A 22,251-nucleotide genomic window follows, 5' to 3' on the forward strand; every position below is an offset into this window, starting at 1 on the left:
ACAAAACTGCAAGCATCTAATAATAACACACACACCCTTCACTCAAAATTATCATGGCTACTCCTACACCAGCCTTAGAGTCCCCATCTGGAGAGAGGACAATAAATGTCCACATTTCGGACTGCCCTTCTGATAACGACCCTGAGTGCCTTGACACCCCCCTCAACTTTTCTTCATTAACTTCTGCAACATTCGCGGTCTAAGATCTAATTTTCAATCTGTAAGACACCATCTCTCCTCTTCTAAACCTCATCATCTTTTCCTCACTGAAACTCGGGTGTATGAGGCAGCTGACAGTAGTCTTTCTCTATCCTCATTTTCAATCCAAAGCTGGATGATAGATTTATGTGAGCAACGACTTAACCTGCTTTCGTGCCCTCGCTCTTGAATCCTCCAAGTTTTCCACCATCTGGCTACGACTACAGTCACTTTCAAACTAAATTTATCTGTGATGTATACCTCTCACCTAACTCCTCTTACTATTAGAAATTCTTTGACTACTTAACTTCCAGAGTGAAGCACATTCTGACTCCCTTCCCTTTTGCAGAGACCTCCATTCTTGGAGACTTCAGTGTTCACCACCAGCTTTTGTTTTTCTCTCCCTTCAATGACCATCCTGGTGAACTAGCTTTCAACTTTGCTATCCTCCACTACCTAGAGAAATTGATGCAATATCCTGCTCGTACTCCTCTTGGAGATACGCCCTTTTCCTGACCACTAATCTTTCTGCTTCTGCTCCGTTGGGATCCTCCGATCACAATCTCATATCTATATCTTGCCCTATCGCTCCAGTCCCTTCTCAGGATCCCCTTAAGCGAAGGTGCCTCTGGCGTTTTGTCTCTGCTCGGAGGGGGGGGGACGTGAGGAAGTATTTTTGCTGATTTTCCTTGAAATGACCACTGCTTCCGTGTCAGAGACCCGTTTTTGTGTGCCGAGCGCACAATACAGGTGATAGTATCTGGCAAGGAGGCGTACATACCTCACTCTTTTTCTCGACCCAAACCTTCCAAGCTTGGTTTAACACAGCTTGTTCTCGTGCTATACATGATAGAGAGCTGGCTCACAAAAGGTACTTAATCACCAGAATATCATGCACTTTATATTTCTGCCCGGAACCATGCCATGTCTGTTCTCCAACTAGCCAAAAACTTATTGATTAACAGAAAGTGTCAAAATTTTTCAAGTTCTAACTCCTTTCGTGACTTCTGGCATCTAGCCAAAAATATCTCCACTAACTTTGCTTCTTCTTATTTCCCTCCTTTATTTCAACCAGATGGCACCACTGCTATCACATCTATCTCTAAAGATGAACTCTTCGCTCAAACCTTTGCTACAAACTCTACCTTGGACGATTCAGGGCTTGTTCCTCCCTCTCCTCCACTCTCTGACTACTTCATGCTACCTATTGAAATTCTTCGCAATGATGTTTTCCATGCCCTCGCTGGCCTAAACCCTCGGAAAGCTTACGGATCTGATAGGGTCCCTCATATTGTTCTCCGAAACTATGCCTCCGTGCTTGCACCTTGCCTAGTCAAACTCTTTCAACTCTGTCTGTCGACATTTACCTTTCCTTCTTGCTGGAAGTTTGCTTACATTCAACCCGTTCCTAAAATGGGTGGTCGTTCTAATCCCTCAAACTACCGTCCTATTTTTTTTTTTTTTTTATTTCCTGCCTCTCTAAAATTTTTGAATCTATCCTCAACAGGAAAATTCTTAAAGATCCATCACTTCACAACCGATCTGAATGCCAGGGATTCTGTCAAGGCCGCTTTACTGGTGATCTTCTGGCTTCCCTACTGAGTCTTGGTCATCCTCTTATAAAGATTTTAGTGAAAGTTTTGTTGTTGCCTTGGACATATCAAAATCTTTGTCTCATCAACTCCTCTGTCTTCAGCCTCTCTCTTATCGCTGCAATGTTGCATCTCTAGCTGTCTTCTACCGCTATATTCATGCTAACTGCTCTTCTGATCTTGCTAACTGCATGCCTTCCCTCCTCCCGCGGTTTTGAGGCATTGAAGAATACCAGGTTTGCCCTGCCCCAATCAGAAATTTTAGAAAGATCAGAAGTCAGGCGTTCTGTGGCTTCCCTGCGTGAAAAGTTGATAAGACGAAAAGCTTTTCATTCCACTGTCTAAAAGAGCGGTATGAGTGGAATCACCCCCCCAGACATGTGAAGCATACTTCATACATGGGCGGATAAGACCCCTGTACAGAGTTAGCATCTGGGGGACATGAGAAAAACTGGCGGAGACGAATCAGAACGCCTAACTTCAAAGAAGCTATTTAAGCTAGAGATGAGATGTGGAGTTTCTAGTTGAGATTACTTATAAAGGACAAAACGAGGATGTTCAGTGTAGAAGAAGGAAACAGTTGAGTGTGATTGACAGATGGAAGAATTGGGTTTTGAGTCATTGAACAATACTAATTTTCCTATGCCGCAATCAGAAAATTTAGAAAGATCAGAAGTCAAGCATTTTGTGGCTTTCCTGCATTAATTGTTTACTTCCTAAAGGGTTGGGCGTCTAGGAAAAGATGTGGAAAAGTGCAGGGTGGTATCATCAGCGTAGGAGTGCGTAGGACAAGAAGTTTGGGTTAGAATATCATTGATGAATAATAGGAAGAGAGTGGGTGAAAGAACAGAACCCTGAGGAACACCTCTGTTAATAGATATAGGAGAAGAACTGTGACCATGTCCCACAGCAGCAATAGAATAGTCAGAAAGTAAACCTGAGATGAAATTACAGAAAGAAGGATAGAATCTGTAGGAGGGTAGTTTGGAAACAAAAGTTTTGTGCCAGACTCTATCAAAAGCTTTTGATATCTCTGAGGCAACAGCAAAAGTTTTACCAAAATACTCTAAAAGAGGAGAACCAAAAATCAGTAAGGAAAGCGAGAAGATCACTAATAGAGCGGCCTTGACGGAACCAATACTGGCGATCAGATAGAAGGTTGTTAAATTATTGTTGTTTAAGAGTCTTCCTGTTGGGGATGGATTAAAAAACTTTAGATAGTCAGGAAATAAACCAATAGGACGGTAATTTAAGGGATTAAAACAGTCACTCTTTTTAGGAATGTGGGCAAACTTCCAGCAAGAAGGAAAGACAGATGTTGATATAGAGTTGAAAGAGTTCGACTATGCTCTTTTTATTCTCGGATAAGGGTTTAGGCGTTGATCAAGATCTGTTAGCTACTCTGCAACATCACACAATTTCTCTTAAATACATCCGTTCGTCTTACTTTTTGTTGAAATTCAAGTATTAAGTATGGATTATATAAATCATCAAACCGTGCAGTGCTACGAATGGTTCAGATTTTAAGATAATAAAGAGTCTGGATTTTACATAAATATCACAACGTTTGACAACGTAGCTTTGTGGCGTTTTCGTTCAGGTCGAGCACCTGGGGTACTTATCGGTATGGTTAGGTGACTCAGATCAGAGAGACGGATGGCTCAGCCTCTCGAGGGACATTCCCACGATGGAAGCAACTCCCAAGTACTCGCATATTCTTCACAGCCGGGAGAAATAATTAATTTACAACAAGAATAAGTATTTTAAAAGAAAAGGGCAAACAGATGTCATAACATTGCATCATCCAGAGCAATAGCTTGAACAGCTAAAGGCACTTATGTGAGTGAGACGACAGTGCAACGTAATCTGCTCTACCCCAAATCGAGATTATGTGAAAGAATTACCACGAACAAATAAATTACAGAAAAATTATTCATGCAATATCATACAGTACTGAGAGAGAAAGAGAGAGAGAGAGAGAGAGAGAGAGAGAGAGAGAGAGAGAGAGAGAGAGAGAGAGAGAGAGAGAGAGAGAGAGAGAGAGAGAGAGAGAGAGAGAGAGAGAGAGGGGAGGGGGTATGAGTAAGACGGTCGCCTGTCCTTTCCATCAAAGTGTTAAACCGATAACTGGTCCTGTAAAGACACGGTAACGCAGCTCACGAGGAATTCTCCTACTCAGACAAAACCCAAACGTTCTTCCAGGAGTACAAACACTATAGGCAAGTGAAAGCACGGTGGCACAGTTTCGGAAAACAATAAGAGGGACCACATCAGATCCATAAGCCTTCTGAGGGTTTAGGCCAGCGTGGGCATGGAAAACGTCACTGCGAAGGATTTTAGTGGGTAGCATGAAGTAGTCAGAGGGTGGAGAAGAGGGAGAAACAAGCCCTGAACTATACAAGATAGAGTTTTTAGTAAAGGTTTGAACGAAGAGTTCAGCTTTAGAAATAGATGAAATAGCAGTGCCATTAGGTTAAAATAAAGGAGAGAAAGATGAAGAACAAAAGTTACTGGAGATGTTTTTGGCTAGGTGCCAGAAGTCACGAGGGGAGTTAAATCTTGAAAGATTTTGACACTTTCTATTAATGAAGGAGTTGTTGGCTAGTTGTTGAACAAATCTGGCATGATTCCGGGCAGAACGATAAAGCTCATGATATTTCAGGTAATGGAAGGCTCAAGAAGCCTCTTTGGGACACCTCTCTATCATGAACAGCACGAGAACAAGCTGTGTTAAACCAAGGGCTGGAAGTTTCAGGTTGAGAAAAAAAGTGAGGAATGTTCGCCTCCATTCTAGACACTATCACCTCTGGTATGCTTACAGCACACTGAGATGGGTCTCTGATACGGAAGCAGTAGTCAATCCAAGGAAAATCATCATAATATCCCCTCACCTCAGAGGCAAAACGCTAGAGGCACTTCCGCTTTGGGGGATCCTGAGGAGAAACTGGAGAGATAGGACATGATAAAGATATGAGATTGTGATCAGAGGAGCCCAGTGGAAAATAAAAACAGGGCGACAGCATAAGCAGAAGGATTAGAGGTTAGGAAAAGGTAAAGAATATTTGACGTATATCCAAGACGATTAGGGTGTTACACCAGTTGCTCTTGGCCGTGAACAATAGCAAATTTGAAGGTTAGTTCACCAGGATAGTCAGTGAAGGGAGAGGAAAGACAAAGCTGGTTGTGAATATTGAAGTCTCCAAGAATAGAGACCTCTACAAAAGGGAAGAGAGTCAGAATGTACTCCACTTTGGATGTTAAGTAGTCAAAGTAGTTAAGTAGTCAGAGTAATGTGAGAGGTATACAGCACAAATAAATTTAGTTTGTGAGTGACTCCAGTCGTAGCCTGATGGTGGAAAATTCGGAAGATTCAAGAGCGTGGGCACGCGAGCAGGTTAAGTCATTGCGCACATAAACGCAACATCTAGCTTTTGATTGAAAATGAGAATAGGAAAAGTAGGAGGGAACAGAAAAAGAGATACTGTCAATTCCCTCAAATACATGTGTTTCAGTGAGGAAAAGATGAGGTTTAGTAGAGGAGAGGTGGTGTTCCATAGATTGAAAATTATATCTTAGGCAGTGAATGTTGCAGAGATTAATGAAGAAAAAAGTTGAGGGGGGTGTCAAGACACTTGGGGTCGTATGATACCAGAAGAGCAGTCTGACCTGGGGGCATTAAGTAGTCCCCTCCCGGAGGACATACCCAAACCCCTACATAAATGGTAGGGCACGAGGAGGTAGCAGATCCGCACAGTAGTCAAACTATTATCCTCAGGGTCCAGAGCTCCTAGTAGGACTGTGAAACCCAGTAATATTTACAGTACATCAAAATACTACAAATATAAGAACAATCAGCTCACAGACGGAAGGGAACAGCCAGGCAACCACTCTCTGATACACCAAAACCCAGCTTGTAACAGAGGAGTTGGTATAAAAGATATCTAATTAATTTAAGAGGCACAGCAACAACCGGCAGGCTCCTGGAGATTTCTACTCCCCACCCATATCAGCAAGAGCGTACTGCCATAACTAAGAAAGTAACGTTTAATGAAACTAAAAGCCCTTTAAGTGTTATTTCCCTTAACTCTCCTTGCCTCTCGCTGCCTCAACTGGTCCGACTTTCTCCTTGGCTGCTTAGACAACGACTGACCCCCTGGTGTAGCGTCAAACGAGACCTTTTGCAAATCTGGGAACAAAAGAGATCTGTGCATGCACAGGATGTTGCTGCCAGCAAATTTCGTACTGCTTCACGCCGGATCTCCAACCTTCCAGCCACCTGCTTTAACTCATCAACAGCCATCTTAGTGAATTATATGAATAAACGGTGCGTATATATATATATATATATATATATATATATATATATATATATATATATATATATATATATATATATATATATATATATATATATATATATATATATATATATATATATATATATATATATATATATATATATATATATATATATATATATATATCCAGGGTGACCACAGAAACACTCCTTGATTACAAATATTTATAATATCAAAATTTAAATGAATATTCCCACAATTTTGGTGGCTACAGTTGCACAAACTAACGAAGTTTTTTTTCCTCATTGGTTGATATCATTGACACCTGGTGTGTGCCTCTTTTGTTGCTCAGCAAACATCAAAGTGATAAGCTCTTTCCAGACTCTTTGCAACATATCCGATGATGCGTTCCTGCATTTCATCCATGATCGCAAGCAATGGTGGTACAAAACTTTGTCTTTGACATATCCCCAAAGGAAAATGTCACAAACAGTTAGGTCTGGTGACCTTGGGAGCGACTTTCAAAACACTTGTCATGGGGTCAAGCACGGCCAATCCATCTGTTTGGTATGTTCACATTGAGAAATGTGCATTTTGCTGTAAATATTAAAATGCAGGATTTTGATGCTGCGCAGAATTGCTCAAGTTTTGTGTTGGTCATCCACCTTGTCCAGAAATTTTAGTGGAGAGTAGGTGCTTTGATTTCTCCCGCAGCAAGTTGTGGAAGGCTGTAGCAACAAGGGTAATGTCCTTTACATGCTCGGGAGCAGTTCTAATAAGTTGTCGGAATACCTGGAAACAGAATTCCGAATGCATTCTCTGAAGTTCTCCGAGCACGAGGCAATTCACCTCGGCCTGGAGAGGGTTTTAAAGGAAAAGCATTGTCTCAACTGAATACATATGGGGACCGCTTATCCGTAAAAGGAATATTGTGTTACCCTGCCTTGCCCTGCCCTGAGATATTTAGCAGTTTTTGCTCCACAGCTTCCTTCAGGGTGCATCTATCCCATACACCGCCGTCATTTACCCTCCCACAAGCACAAACATCCACATACAGGAATTTGCAGTCAGCATCAATTATCTTTATAATCATAATAGTTTGATGTAGATTTGGGTAGCTTCTGTATCAAAAGTCATTTCCCATCTTATACTTCTATGCACATGGGAAAGTTCGTCTGGTGATGAAAGGCACTAGCCACTTTCAGCCACTCCTCTGTACGTGGAAGCTTCACATATTCTATTTGTACGACTTGATATATAGCCCAATGCATTGATGGAACAATCATGGACATGAGGATGTGGTTTATCCTAAATTGACTGGACAGTGACCGGTAGGATTCTTCTAAAAAAAAATAATAAATAAAAAAAAAAAAAAAATATATATATATATATATATATATATATATATATATATATATATATATATATATATATATATATATATATATATATATATATATATATATATATATATATATATATATATATATTGTTACACCAGGGGTATGGGTGCGGGTGGCAGCACTGGGAGAAGCTGGAAAAGAGAGAGAGCGGAGACGCGTGGCCAGAGAGGAAGCCAGCATGTGCCTGCCTGCTTTCCCTGCCTGTTGAGTGCCTGTCGTGCCCTGGAAGACTTGTGGTGCCCCTGTGAACTTGTAAAGCAGTGTACTTGCGGAGGATTTGTCAATAAACCTAGGAAATAGTGCCCGTGTTTTCCCTTGTGCCTCGGCCTCGTGTGTGTGTGTGCCTTGTCCCGGCGTTGAGTGTGACTTATTTGAGGCCCCGCTGCTCTAGTTTCTCGACCCGTGCCCGTGTGGATAACACGCCTGCCCGGAGTGAGGGGTGGGCGCAACAAGTGGTGTCATAGAGTGGGATCTGGGGAACAGTGAGCAGTGAGAGACGGTGAGTCATCATGGAGTCACAAGATGGCCGCCATGATAGGACCGAGGGCGGCTCAAGTGAAGTTAAACCGGGCCAGATGGACTTGATTGCTGGCATGCTGACCGGTATGAGGCAGGAAATGGCAGTCGACCGTGAGGCACAGGCTCAGGGGGTACGTGAGCAGGCAGAAAGGACCGATCAGCTGCCACATGAGCAGGCTGAAAGGACCGATCAGCTGGCATGTGAGCAGGCTCAACGGGCGGACGACCAGGTCCGCCATCTTGAGGATGTGCTACAGAGCAGCCTCGCGTCCTTGAAGGCGGAAACACAGCAGTACACCGATCAGGCTTGCGACAGCGTCAGGAATGAACTGCTGGACAAGGTGCAGAGTCTGGAAGGTGAGGTCCAGGGCCTGAGGGAAGAGGTGAGGACGGAGAAGCAGCGGCGCGATCTGGCAACAGCGCGCGCAGAGGAACAGGCAGCCCCACTTGTTCTGGGGGGAACCGTCCGGGTGGCGGACTTGCTGGGGCCTGCCTGGGGCCCTTGGCAAGAACTCTCGGCTTGGGGGCCTCGCAGCGTCGTGTCAGAGCCGGTAGCTGCTTCAGGGGGCTGGGAAGCCATCGGAACCCCTCCCTTGAGCCCGACTGGTGGCACACTGGGGATCAGTCAACCTCCCCTTCTGCCGCCATCACCCTCTTTCTCTCCCTCCCCCGGCCGCCCCGCCACCTGCCCGCACGAGTCGCGTTCTCCACCCCTTAGTCCCTCGGCTTCCCGGCGTTTGGGGAAACGCAAGCCGGTGGAGTACGACGGTAAGGTAGCCTGGGAGGCTTATGTCGCCCAGTTTGAGATGCTAGCCTCTGCCCAAGGCTGGAACGAGGCTGAGAAGGCGCTTCAGTTGGCAACAGCGCTGCGAGGCCCCGCTGTGGAGTTCTTGGGGCACCTGCCGCCAGCCCAACGCGCCTGTTATGGAAGTGTGGCAGAAGCCCTTCAGCGCCGCTTCGGGCACCACCACCAGGCCGAGGTGTACCGGGCTCGCCTGAAGAAGACTCGGGAGCGGGGCGAGACGCTGTCCCAGTTGGCGCAGGACGTGGAGGTGTTGGTAAGAAGGTCGTATCCCGCGGCCCCGGAAGAAATGATTGTGGTGCTGGGCCGAGATTCCTTCATCGACGCACTAGACGACCAGCAGCTGCAAATCTACGTCAAGCAGGCGCACCTGGGGACCTGCAGGTGGCGCTGGCGAGGGCCTTGGAATTTGAGGCCTTCCTGAAGACGACCAGCGCCCAAGGGGCGGCCGCCCAACCCCGCCGTAACCTCCGAGGCCGGAAGGCGAAGGTGGAGAAGAAGCCACCGTCGAGGAAGGCAAGCCCAGACGGTTTTCGTGGCTCATGTTGGGGCTGTAGCGAAAAGGGCCACAGACGCAGTCAGTGCCCGAGGGAACGGAGGACGCGTTCTCTCGACCGGCTGGGTTCTGATGGATTTCAGCCTTGCTGCAAGGACTGCGGCAAGTCTGGCCACCGCTCCAGTACCTGCCCCAAGCCAAAGGAAGTGGTGTCCTCAGTCCCTGGGCCCCGCCTTGTGTAAGCTGCCGCCGGACAACCTGCGCGATGCAGGTGGAGGGCTTAGTGGACTGGAACCCATGCCGCCTGACAGTGGACACCGGGACTGAGAAGACTTTGGTGCGGCCTGACATGCTGGCCGCCACTCGAGTCCCAGACGCGCCACAGAGGCTGTGGCTTGACGGGGCACTGTATACAGCTCAAGGGTCCAGTGGATGTTCGTATCGGTGTGGGCAGCGCTGTGGAGCGGCTGCCGGTGTACGTCGCCGACTTGGACGAACCATGTCTGCTGGGACTCGACTCGCAGAGCAAGGCTTGTGTCGACCTTGGACGGAAGCTGATGAGGGTGCGTGGCCAAGAAGTGCCCTTGCTTCCAGAGGTCGGCTGTGTGGAGGTAGTTGTGGATGAGAGAGTGCACCTTGCCCCTAGGACGGAGGCCAGAGTCCGGTGTCGACTGTCCAGAGCGATGCGTGGATCGGAAGGCATGGTGAAGACCACAGAAAACCTGCGACTGGCTGACGGCGTGGCAGTCGGGCGGAGCGTCGTTCAAGCGGGGGAGGAGTTAGTTACGGTGCTGGTAGCTAACCTCTCCGATGAGGCTCGGAAGGTGTCCGCTGGGGCCAAGCTGGGCACTTGTGAAGAAGTGGAGCACTCTGAGGAGACGTATGACCGCCGCATGAGGAACGTGAGGTACGCTGTTGGTGACAGAGTGTGGCTGTATAACCCCCACCAGAAGTGAGGGCTCTCGCCGAAGCTCCAGAGCCCTTGGGAGGGGCCATACACGATGGAAGCAGTCCTCTCTGACGTCACGTATCGGATTCGCCGGGGACGGAAGCGACCGTCTGTTGTCCACATGGACCGGCTGTGGCGTTACCACGGTCCGGGCCGCTACTCCTGGGGCCATGGCGGGGAAGACGAGGACGTAAGCCCCAGCAGCAGCGACGAGGATGTGGCAGAGGCTGCCCGAGACAGGAATGAGCGTGGAGCAGGCAGCGCGGCGAGTGACAGTGGTGACCTTGACCCTGAACTTGGGGCTAGAGACGCCCCCCCTGGGTGGTGCTGCTGACTCGCCGCAGCCCACGCCTCCACCACCACAGTGACATCGGCGGCAGAGGCGTAGACCAGGGTGGATGAGAGACTTTTGTGATGTTCCTCAGGATTAATTTTCTTTGTGTATTTAATTTATTTATTTCCACTTATTTTTTTGTGTGTATGTGTGTGTCAGGGCAGCCGGGTCGTCTGCCTTGTAGGCGGGGGGGATAGTGTTACACCAGGGGTATGGGTGCGGGTGGAGCACTGTTGGAGGTGGCAGTACTGGGAGAGGCGGGAAAGGATTGAGAGCGGAGACGTTGGCCCGAGAGGAAGCCAGCGTGTGCCTGCCTGCTTTGGAAGTGCTTCCCTACCTATTAAGTGCCCTGTTGAGTGCCTGTCGTGCCCTGGGAGACTTGTGGTGCCCCTGTGAACTTGTGAACTTGTGAACACGGAATCGTCTTCTTCATCGAAATGTCAGCTAGCACCAACCAGCACCGTGTGAACAACCCACCAGCGCCGCCTGCTGCAAAATCGCCGAAGCAAGATGGTATCGACTTGAGAATTCCCGGAAAAAAAAAAAAAAAAACTCTAGTGTGACTGCGCTTTTGTTTATAATACTGACGGAGCGCATAGGGCTCCTGGGTGCGAGGAGATAGTGTGACGATTTGGGGGAGAGCGTTGGTGACGAGAGGTTGGCTGTGTTGGAAATCGTGTTTGTTTCCTGCCGGTTGGTGGTCTCTGCTTTGTGTGTTGATTGTGTGTGTGTGTGTATTTTTTTTTTCTTTCTTTCTTTTTATATATAGTTTTATTCCTTTCATATATTTTGTGTTCATTGGTTTTCCATCTTTTGTGTTTATTGGTTTTTACTTTTTTTTTTTTTTTACTTGTACAATGGTTTTCTTTTTTTTTTATGATCTGATTCGTGTTCGATGGTTTCCTGTTAATGATTCACTGATTATATTTTTCTTGCCTTCTTTTCTCCTGTTTCACAAGCTATCTAGGCCGTCAATATAATGGTGTTTATATAGATCACTGACACATTATGGCCTCTTGATGAAGTCGGTGAAATAATTGAATGGTTTGATAAGGTGGAGTTTATTGCTGAGCTGAAAGATATTAAGAATCTTGAAAGTATTGTTTCACTGTTTTTGGAGGGAACGCTTTATCAGTGTACAACGAATTAATTTTTTGTAAAAAGATACAATATGATGAAACCAAGGCTTCGCTAGTTGCTGCGTTCCATTCCATGCTTATGTGGATTTCACGAGACGTTTGTGGGACGATGAGCCTGTCGACGTTTATTTGACAGACTTGAGGAGGCTTGCTTGACTGGCAAATATTTCTTCTAACACATTGTTAGTGTGTTCATTTGTTCTTGGGCTTCCGTCCGAATGACGCTGCCATTAGATGAGAATGTTGATCGCGCACGATCATTAATTGCCGAATTTCATGATAAAACTGTGGCAGTTGTTGATGTACCGCGTGGTGAAGGTAAAAAACGATGAGTTGCCTAATCAGCTAATTAAGTGTTTCAAGTGTGGCAGCCCGCATTCCCCTCGGTCCTACCCAAAACGAAAATTTACTCGTTGGAAATGCGGACAAGAAGGTCATTTGTCGAGATTCTGTAAGCAAGGAAACGAGATTGGAAGAACTGTTGCGCCAGGAGTTCTTCCTAAATGGGAGTAAAGGCGCTTCCTGTTGTGAATACTGCTGTAATCACAACAGGTGAGAGCATTGGTTGATATGGGTTGTTCATGTTCGGTCCGGTCCTATTGGATCCTGGTGTCGTTGGAGGGTTACATAAGGAATCTTGTTCTATCGTAGCTTTTAATGGAAGTCAGGTTGCCTGTCAAAGCAACGTTGTTGTACCAGTTTGGACTGTTGTGATGCGGTTGTGGATTGCGTTGATGCCCGTTTCTTTGGTGATATCGACATGATACTTCATTGATAAGTGTGGGAGTTTGTTGATTCAAGGTAGTTCCGTTAGATTTGAGAAATATGTATGGTATGTACACTGTAACTGTAGCCACGTGGTGGGTGTGTCTGTTGCTAGGTCTTCATTGGGTATGTTTCTAGAAGACTGATTTTTCTGCTGTGTTTGATGGTAAGGTGTGGATCGTGAAGAGACATTGGAAAAATACAATTGCCCCTGATCTGAGAAGTAATGTTGACTGTTACAAAAGTGTGAAAACAAAACTGTACACATAAAAGTGTAGAGTCAGTAAAGAGTCAGTTTGAGGATGAGATGGAAAGTTGGATTGGATTAATAAAGGTTGGCTCGTTCATTGTGATGATAGTCCAGGAAGAGACTGGATCATTTCCTCTCAGAGAAGTCTTTCAAGAAACCAAAAATAAGGTGAGACCGGTTCTTGACTTTCTTGAGTTAAATGAGTTTTTTGAGTGCCACCGAGGAGCCGACGCTGCTGTTTACGATGAAACTTTGAGACGTTCGCGACGTAAATCCGAGCCTCTGAAGTTAGTAGACTTAAGTCATTTTATCTTCAAATTCATGTCGATAAAATTTTGTGAGCATATCACCGGGTGAGATATAAAGAAAAGACCATATTTTTGAGTCGACTAGAATTTCGCTTAAACTGTGCTCCCAAAATAATGACTCGAATCTTAAATGAGATTTCATCAAAGGATGAGCGAATAAGACGGGGCACCGACATTTACATTGATGACATATTGATAGATGAGAATGTCATTTCAGTGTAAAAAGTCGTGTCACACCTTAGGAAGTATGGATTGAAGCTACCTGAAGATACCTGAAAAATTGGAAGGATTGCATTTGCATCGTGGAGCTGAAGGTAGCTTACACTTTTGTCACGGAAATGAAATTCCCACTGATTGTGATGAAAACAATTAGTAAAAGAGGACTGTTTTCATTATGTGGTCGTTAGGTTGGGCATTATTCTCTGTGTGTCTGGCTGCGAATCGCATGCAGCTGTGTTAAGAGAGAGAGTGAGGGAAATGCGTGGGATGATTAGATTGGTGAACAAGCTCAGAATATATTGAGAGAAATCTTAGAAAGAGTCAAGCGAAAACATCCTGTCGGTGGTGTGTGTTCCGTGCCTAATGTGGAGGAGGGAACTGTCTTGTGCAACGCGAGCAGTCTTGGCATTGGAGTGGTGGTAGAGATATAAGGTTTAATTGTTGAGGAGGGGGCATGATTAAGAAAGGCGTATGATGCTACTCACGTAAATATTGCTGTGTTGGATGCAGTTATAAAGGGTCTCAATGAAGCATTTAAGTGGGGTTTGAAGTCTCTCCACTTAAAAACTAATTCCGCATCAGTTTTGAGCGGGATCCGTGCTTTGCTATCAGGACATTACCGAATAAAAGTTACAGAAATGTCTGAAATGCAGGTTAAAAGACGATTATCAGTCATTCGTGTGGTTATAAATTAATACGGTTTGGAATTCAACATATTGTTTGTTGAATCTAATGGAAATAGAGCCGACGTGCTTATGTGTGTGAGATCTGGGTACGTACTATCCAAACTAATGTATGTTCGCATTCAATGAGCTTAAAAAATTTGCACCAGCAACATCATTATGAAATGGGTCGTTCACTTTATTTGGCCCAACTTATTGATCAAAGGCAAGACGTTGAGTGATGTGTTTGCAGTTGTTTGAAGTGCCGTTCAACAGATCCATCTCCTTCTAAGCACGAATCAGGTGACCTAAATATGGAAGAAAATTGGAAGAAAATTGGAAAATTGAAGAAAATTAGTTACGTATTAACGTTACTCACTACAGTGGAATGTGTTCTCTTATGATGATTGATTGTGGCTCTAGTCTGTTTGCAATGTGGGGGAAGATTTGATCAGAAGATGCCAAGGAAATATATCACCATCTTGATGAGATATTCAGAGAACTAGGCGTTCTCGCTGAGATTCTGCTGGATAATAGCTGTGCATTTTGGACAATTCAGGTAACTGAGGTGTGCGTGCGAAGGAACATAGAGTTCCACTTCCGTGCAGCTTATCGACCTTCAGGGAATGGAATTGTTGAACGTCATCATTAGATGATTAAAAGTAGAGCAGCGCATAGCAACACCAGTGAGGAGAAGGCAAGGGGCAAATTAGTTAAATCTAGAAAGGAAACTAGCTTAGGGATGGTGAGAAATAGCTTAAGTGTTTACTACACAAATTGTAGAAGTATTCTGAATAAAATAGACTTGCTTAGAGGAATCGCGTGTGTAGAGAAATTTGATATCATTGCTTTAACTGAAACTTGGTTAGATATGTCAGGAAAAGTATTTAATCCAGAGGTTAAGATAGATGGGTATACAATGTTCTATAAAGATAGAGAAAACAGGAGAGGAGGAGGTGTCGCGTTATACGTTAGGGACACATTACAGTGCTGTATGAACAATAGAATTAAAACAGATAACAAAGCAGAGTCGATATGGGTAGATATTAAGGAAGGATCGCAGTCAGTAGTACTAGGGGTAGTTTACAGACCACCGACCAGTACAGAGGAAATTAACACCTCACTGTGGCAGGAATTAAATAGAGCAGGCAGGTACAGTCAGGTATGTGTGGTAGGAGATTTTAATTTTAGGAATATCGACTGGAGTCTGATTGTGGGTAACAAGGAAGCAGAGGAATTCCTTAAGGTAATTCAGGATAATTTTTTAAAACAGGTAGTCGTAGAACCCACAAGGGGGAATAATATTCTAGATTTAATTCTTACTAACAGGGAGGAAGCAGTCACGCAGGTAGAGGTTGGAGGACAGCTAGGTAACAGTGACCATAGGGAAATTAGGTACAATCTAGAATGGGAAGAAACTGTTAGAAATAAAAACACTAGTAAAATACCTGACTTTAGGAGAGCAGATTTTGAAGAATTAAAAAGGTACCTCCAAGGAGTGGACTGGCAAAGGATGCAGGGTGAGGTCAGGTCAGGGACGGAGTTCAGAGAGATAAGGCAGGATGAGGGAGGTGAGGTGAGGCTCCAGAAGGGAGGAGGAAAGAGGAAGGGGGGAGATAGGTGTGAGTATGTTGGAATGTCAGGTCATGCTGAAATGAGAGAGGTAAGGTCGAGGCGAGTTGATGAGGGAGGGGAGAGGATGGTAGGGAACGAGATGAGGGGTTTAGGTGAAGTAAATGTAGATGAATTGTATAAATATTTCGTAGATAAAGTTCATACAGGTCAATTAGCAAATATCCCGTATAAAACAATAAAATCACAAAAAAATGACCCTAAATGGATGACTGCTAGGTTAAAGCATTATATAGGGCGTAAGAGAAGTATATATAAGAGATTAAGGGCAGGTGAGGAAGTTTTAAGGACACAGTATAATGAATTAGTTAGAACAGTCAGGAAGTTAACGAGGAAAGCTAAGGACAATTATGAATTAAAGGTAGCCAGCCAGGCGAAGACGGACCCCAAGGGATTTTATCAGGTATACAGGACGAAAAATAAGGATACTGTAGGTCCATTAAAGGCAGCAGATGGGGAACTGGTTAGTTCTGGGGAGGAGATTAGTAAACTTCTGAATGATTATTTTTTAACTGTCTTCACTCAGGAAAACATGCAGGATATGCTAGATAGTGAACAGGTGTTTAGAGCAGATGAGTATGAGAAGCTGACGGATATTTCCATAACTAGGGAGATAGTGGAGCAGGAGATAGATAGGCTAAAAAAGTTCAAGTCACCAGGACCTGATGAAATATATCCCAGAGTACTGAAGGAATGTAAAAAGATTATTAGTGAGCCGTTAGTTTCTGTCTTTAGGAAATCACTGGAGTCGGGTGAGGTACCAGTAATGTGGAGGCAGGCTAATGTAGTACCCATCTTTAAGAAAGGGGATAAAACTTTAGCGTCTAATTATAGACCTGTCAGCTTAACTTCAGTTGTAGGTAAAATGTTAGAGTCAATAATAGCCAGGAACATTAGGGAACATTTAGACAAACATAACTTGATAAATCAGTCACAGCATGGCTTCACGAAGGGGAAGTCTTGCCTGACAAACTTGTTAAGTTTTTACAGTAAGGTGTACGAGGCAGTAGATAATGGTGATAATTATGATATCTTATATCTGGACTTTAGTAAAGCATTCGACAAGGTGCCCCATCAAAGGCTCCTGAGAAAGGTTAGGGCGCACGGGATAGATGGGAAGGTGTTAGGTTGGATAGGGTCATGGCTTGGTAACAGGCGACAGAGAGTGCTAATAAACGGCTCGAAATCCGAGTGGGGTCATGTCATTAGTGGGGTGCCACAGGGATCAGTATTAGGACCATTATTATTTCTAATATATATCAATGACTTGGATAGTGGAATTAGTAGCGATGTTAGTAAATTTGCGGATGACACAAAGATAGGTAGATTAATTAGGTCAGAAGCGGATGCCATCGCCTTGCAGACAGACTTAGATAGAATGAATGAATGGACGGATAGATGGCAAATGCAATTTAATATCAATAAATGCAAAGTGCTTAGCGTAGGTAGAGGAAACCCACACAATAGGTACACATTAAACACCCAAACTCTGGTAGGTACAGGGTACGAGAAAGATTTGGAGTTATAGTTAGCTCTGAACTCCGTCTAGGGAAACAATGCATAGAAGCCAGAAACAAGGCAAATAGGGTACTAGGATTCATTTTTAGGAGTGTTAAAAGTAGAAGGCCGGAAGTAATATTAAAGTTATACTTGGCGCTGGTCAGACCTCATCTAGACTACGCTGTGCAGTTCTGGTCCCCACATTACAGGAAAGATATAGGTCTATTAGAATCAGTACAGAGGAGAATGACTAAAAGGATTTAGGGGATGAGGAGTATTCCTTACGAAGCGAGGTTGAAGCGGTTAAATTTACATTCTCTAGAGAGACGTAGGTTAAGAGGGGACCTGATAGAAGTCTTTAAGTGGTATAAGGGTTATAACAAGGGAGATGTAAGCAAAATTCTTAGGATCAGCAACCAAGGTAGAACAAGAAATAACGGGTTCAAGCTTGAAAAATTTAGGTTTAGGAAGGAGATAGGAAAAAATTGGTTCTCAAATAGAGTGGTAGATGAGTGGAACGGACTCAGTAATCATGTAGTTAGTGCCAGGACACTAGAGAGCTTTAAGAGAAGATTAGACAAGTTTATGGATGGGGATAACAGATGGAAATAGGTAGGATTGTTTCCTACAGGGACTGCCACGTGTAAGCCTGGTCGCTTCTTGCAGCTTCCCTTATTTTTATGTTCTTATGTTCTTATGTCTTTTTAATGTTGTATTTTGGTATAAGTTACCAGTAAGACCTAATTTTGTAAAGAAATTGGCTCCACGTAACACTCTGCAGTCTGTACACATACACGTGGAGACATCCGTTGGTTGAACCGAATATGAATTGTCGTGGGAAGGCCAATGTTCACGTCGGTGAAAGCGTCTTAAGCCCAGTTTACACTAGTCCGGTTTTACGGATTCCGTCTCTGTTCACTGTTCAACAAAGACGTCACAAAAAATGGAGTCCGTTCTGAACGGAGGAGTTGGCCGCCGTTTTCTTAACATGTTTGTCAACGTGGCCGCGGGAACTGACCTCCTCGACAAGGAATTTCTATACTTCTTGCCACCTTGCTGCTTGCTACTGACGAAGTGAGGCCAGTGAGGAGATCTATCCTAGTATTTCCCGGTTGACTGGTTGTCAGTTATTAAAACAGCCATTATCATAGCTGCTGAGTGAGGCTTCTTGTGTTTCTGCTGTTTGCTGGGCTGACCTGTCCAATCCATCCCTGTGTTTGTGTCTACATGTTTTGCGGTGGTGCCGTACTTCATCCTAGGATCCCAATCACTCCTCTTTTTCCACGGTGTAAAAATGTTTAATTTTACATTTAATTTACAATATAACATTATTACATTACGAGGCTGTAATTCAATAACGCTTTTTCATGTACATGAGTATCATACCTAGAACATTCAAAATATCAGTACGTGCAACACTGCCCGTCTCTCCCTATAAAGTTAAACTTGGTTCATCTCTTCCGCTCGACGGCGTCCGTTCAAGCAGAGGCAGAAACGGAGCCCGGTTCCCACTACAGTTGCTCGAACGGAAACGGTGGTGTTGTTGGACGGTGTACGGAAAAGGAATCCGTAAGAACGGAGTAGTGTAAACCGGGCCTTAGTTAAGCCACCAGATGCTAAATATGGAGGTAAATGGAGTTCCTCGACTCCTCGGCATTCGGAGACTTTTTGAAGAAAGTGATAAATCTGAAACTGAAACTGAAGACTGAATCCGTTAGTGATGATCAGCAAGAGAAGTGTAAAGTACTTGTAGCTGCTAGCCCAGTTCGGTGACGCAGGAAACCAATATGTTTGCGTGATTATTTTCGAGATTGATGATTTCGAAATCACGTGGGAGTGTGCAGTTGATGTCCTGGATAGGATTCAATCTGTTTCCGTCGTTTGGATTTGACGTTTATATTTACGGGACGTTTATAGTGACGGAGTGCAGCGGGTAGGGAGTGTGGTGATTCAGAGGAAAGCGTTGGTAACAAGAGAGATTGTCTGTGTTGGAGGTTGTGTGTTTGTTTCGTGCCGGCTGGTGGTCTCTGCTTTGTGTGGTGTTTGGCTTCTCCTTTTTATGTATTAATTGATTTTATTTATTCATTATTATTTTTTTTTCTTTTTATGTATTTTCCTGTCCTCCTTCGTCCTGCTTTTTCACAGATCCAGACATGTACTCAGGGTGTTGGCTGCTCGCGCTTTTGCCACCTCAACCCCTGAGTTACCTGATCAGACAGGACCATGGCCAGCATAGCGCGAGCCGTAGAGACAGCGCCACACGACCTATATGCGTTGCTAAGTGGTGCGAAATCAAGACATTCAGTATTATATAATAACATATAATGTTGGAATAATTTATGCAAAATAAAGAGGGTGAAGAGATGCTGCTTGGGAGTTTAATACAGAGGAGTTTGAACGGGTGTGAATGAGAAGAAAACTGAAGGCAGTGCAGGAAACAGCAAGGTAATGAGATGCTCCAGGGAGGCAGGTGGTAAGACTGAATGGTGAAGAGGTAAAGGAGGTAAACTGTTTCAGATATCTTAGATCTACATTAGTGGCAGATGAAGTAGAGACAGAGGTTAGAGTTAAGGTGAAGGAAGCAGTGAAAGTGTTAGGAGGTATGAATAGACTGTTTAAGAGTAGAGCACGTGGAATGAATGTAAATAGAATATTGTATGATGGAGACGAGATGTCTACGGAGTATTTGTGGAGTAACTCAGAAAAGAAGTGAGGAAAAAAGATGTGAGGGGACTTGGCAGAACGGGGAGAAGAATACGTGCTGAGATGGTCTGGACATGTTGAGAGAATGGCTGGCGAAGAGAATAGTAACATCAAGTGTGCGAATTGTGAACTTACGAGGTAGGCCATGTAATGGATGGATAAATAGCGTATAGGAGGCTTTAAAGGAAAGAGGACTGACAATGGAGCATACTGAATGATTGTGCGTGACATCATCATCACCATCATCATCATCATCATCAATGATTAGTGAGTTTCATTCACACAAAGATGGAGTTCAGTAACTACAAAAAAAGAAAAAAAGAAATAGATATACAACATGCACAGGACAAGTTATCATTGCGCCCACCACATACCGCGCCATGTTAAAGGGAAGGTAGCCGAACAGCGTCCCAGGAAGGCTTAAATATTGCATCTTCACGTCTTCCTTCAGAGCAAAGAACTCCTTTTTAGCTGCAATCACCTCACTCAACTGGAATGAAGTAAGACCGAAGTTTAAACATGTTTCCATTTAATTATTTGTTATTTATCTATTTATCCGTTTGTTTGCTCATTTGTTTATTTAAACAGATATTTATAAATGTTAAAGGAGTAAAAAAATGTTTGTCATAACGTACAAAGAAAAAGAAATCCTGTTATTTGTAATAAAGAATTTTTATTTATTTTTTTTTTTTTTCTTTGGGAGGGGGACGATATGAGGGATGGCCTGGTGTGTTCAGGGAAACATAAGCAAAATGATTGAGAAGATTAGAAGAGGGTTACATGTGTCCTGTACCGAGATCACAGGGACTGATGACGATTACAGTGATGACACTGACATACCATGTCCTCATCAATGCCGTGGTTGATCAGGAAGGCACACCCGTTACTACAGAAGGCGGAGCCGATTTCTCTAGCCAGTCGCCCTAGTTCATGCAGGTCCCCAATTTCTGTTCCACCTGCAAAACGGCGAGAGCAGATTGTTTGTTTTGTAAAGTGAGGTACATGATCACCTAAAAGCAGCTACACAAATCCTAATTACACGTTTCTTTACCTGTATTTCCAGAACGACCGCACCAATATTAATAGAGTTCCTCTGAATAACTTGTAAATAAACATACCTTTAACGCCCAAGTCCACGGTTGGTATTCCGGTAGCCGCAAAGTATTTCGCCATCTCTCGCGAGGCTCACGTTTCATAATGCGTATTGCTTTAGCACCGCTATCGCCATGTGGAGTTCCATCACTTCACTACAAGGGCACGCTTAAGATAAAAAAGATAATGTGGATGGCAGTGAATTTTACAGCTGCAAACAAGGCCACATGTCGAACTAGCATTTATTTATTTATTCTATTTATTTATTTATTTTTCATTTTAAGAGAGGCACTCACCAAGGGAAACAAAAATTTTGAAAAAAAAAGGCCTACTAGCGTGGCAATCCCAAAGAGAAGTCAAAAGGATTATCGAAAAATGGAGAGTGTCTTGAAGGAGTTCAAGCCATATGGAACAGTAGCTATTGCAAGAAAATGTTACCCAAATCAGCAGAGGCAAAACGCCAGAGGCACCTTCAGTTTGGGTGTTCTTGCGAAGGAATTGGAGCGATAGGCCAAGATTCAGATCTGAGGTTGTGATCGGAGGAGCCCAACGGAGAGGACATAAGCAGAATTAGAAGTTAGAAAAAGATCAAGAATGTTAGGCATATCTCCAAGACGGTCAGGAATACGAGTACTAGTTGGATAACGGCAAAACTGTTCACTATATATAAACGTGGGTATAAAGTAATCCCAAGTAATTATAGAGCAATTAATGTTATCAATACAATAGCAAAATTATATGACATGGTCCTGTCAGCTCGCCTCCATCAGTGGTTTGTGCCTCACCGGGAACAGGCGGGGAGTCAGCCAGGAAGAGGATGTGTGGAACATCTGGTAACACTCAGAGTGTGGATGGATATTGCTCGAAGGAAAAAACTGAAACTATTTATTACATTTGTGGATTTCAGTAGAGCTTATGATTGTGTACCGAGGTTTGATTTGTTTATGTCGTTGAAGAGGATGGGATGTGGTGTTACTATGCTCTTAGCTTTGGCTGCAATGTATACATGTACGAATAGTGTGGTAGGAACTGCTGTCATCGCAACCACCGTTGGTGTGCGTCAAGGCTCACCCACATCTTGTATACTGTTTATCCTTATGTTAATGAAATTATACAAATGTTAAAACAACGATGTCCTGTGGATGGTTTCCTTGCATGGTTGCATGTTTTAGTCATGATGGATGACACTATACTGTTATCAACAACTCCAGATGGAATGAAAAGTAAGATAAAAAATTTACAAGAGTTTTGCAGCACTCGTGGTATGATCATTAATGATAATAAGACGAAATTTATGGTGTTGAATGGAGATAAGGAAGATAAGGAAAATATAATTACTGAGAATAATGTTATTAGTTGTTGTGATCACTACATTTATCTAGGAAGTCCC

The 22,251-nt window shown here is 43.9% G+C and overlaps 1 protein-coding gene across 1 annotated transcript in view; it reads right to left on the reverse strand.

Annotated features, from left to right (window-relative positions):
- The window catches only part of LOC135093837 (uncharacterized), a 73,825-nt gene extending 52,829 nt beyond the window's left edge, over positions 1–20,996 (reverse strand). The window contains exons 1-3 of the mRNA XM_063993396.1: positions 20,888–20,996; positions 20,610–20,725; positions 20,144–20,259 (exon numbers count right to left, since the gene is read on the reverse strand). Of these exons, the coding sequence (XP_063849466.1) occupies positions 20,144–20,259; positions 20,610–20,725; positions 20,888–20,942 (287 nt within the window). The 5' untranslated portion in view covers positions 20,943–20,996. The remainder of the gene's footprint in view (positions 1–20,143; positions 20,260–20,609; positions 20,726–20,887) is intronic.
- Between the last annotated feature and the right edge of the window lie 1,255 nt (positions 20,997–22,251).

This window comes from Scylla paramamosain, chromosome 44, assembly GCF_035594125.1.
Source record: "Scylla paramamosain isolate STU-SP2022 chromosome 44, ASM3559412v1, whole genome shotgun sequence".
In the NCBI taxonomy this organism is placed as follows: domain Eukaryota; kingdom Metazoa; phylum Arthropoda; class Malacostraca; order Decapoda; family Portunidae; genus Scylla; species Scylla paramamosain.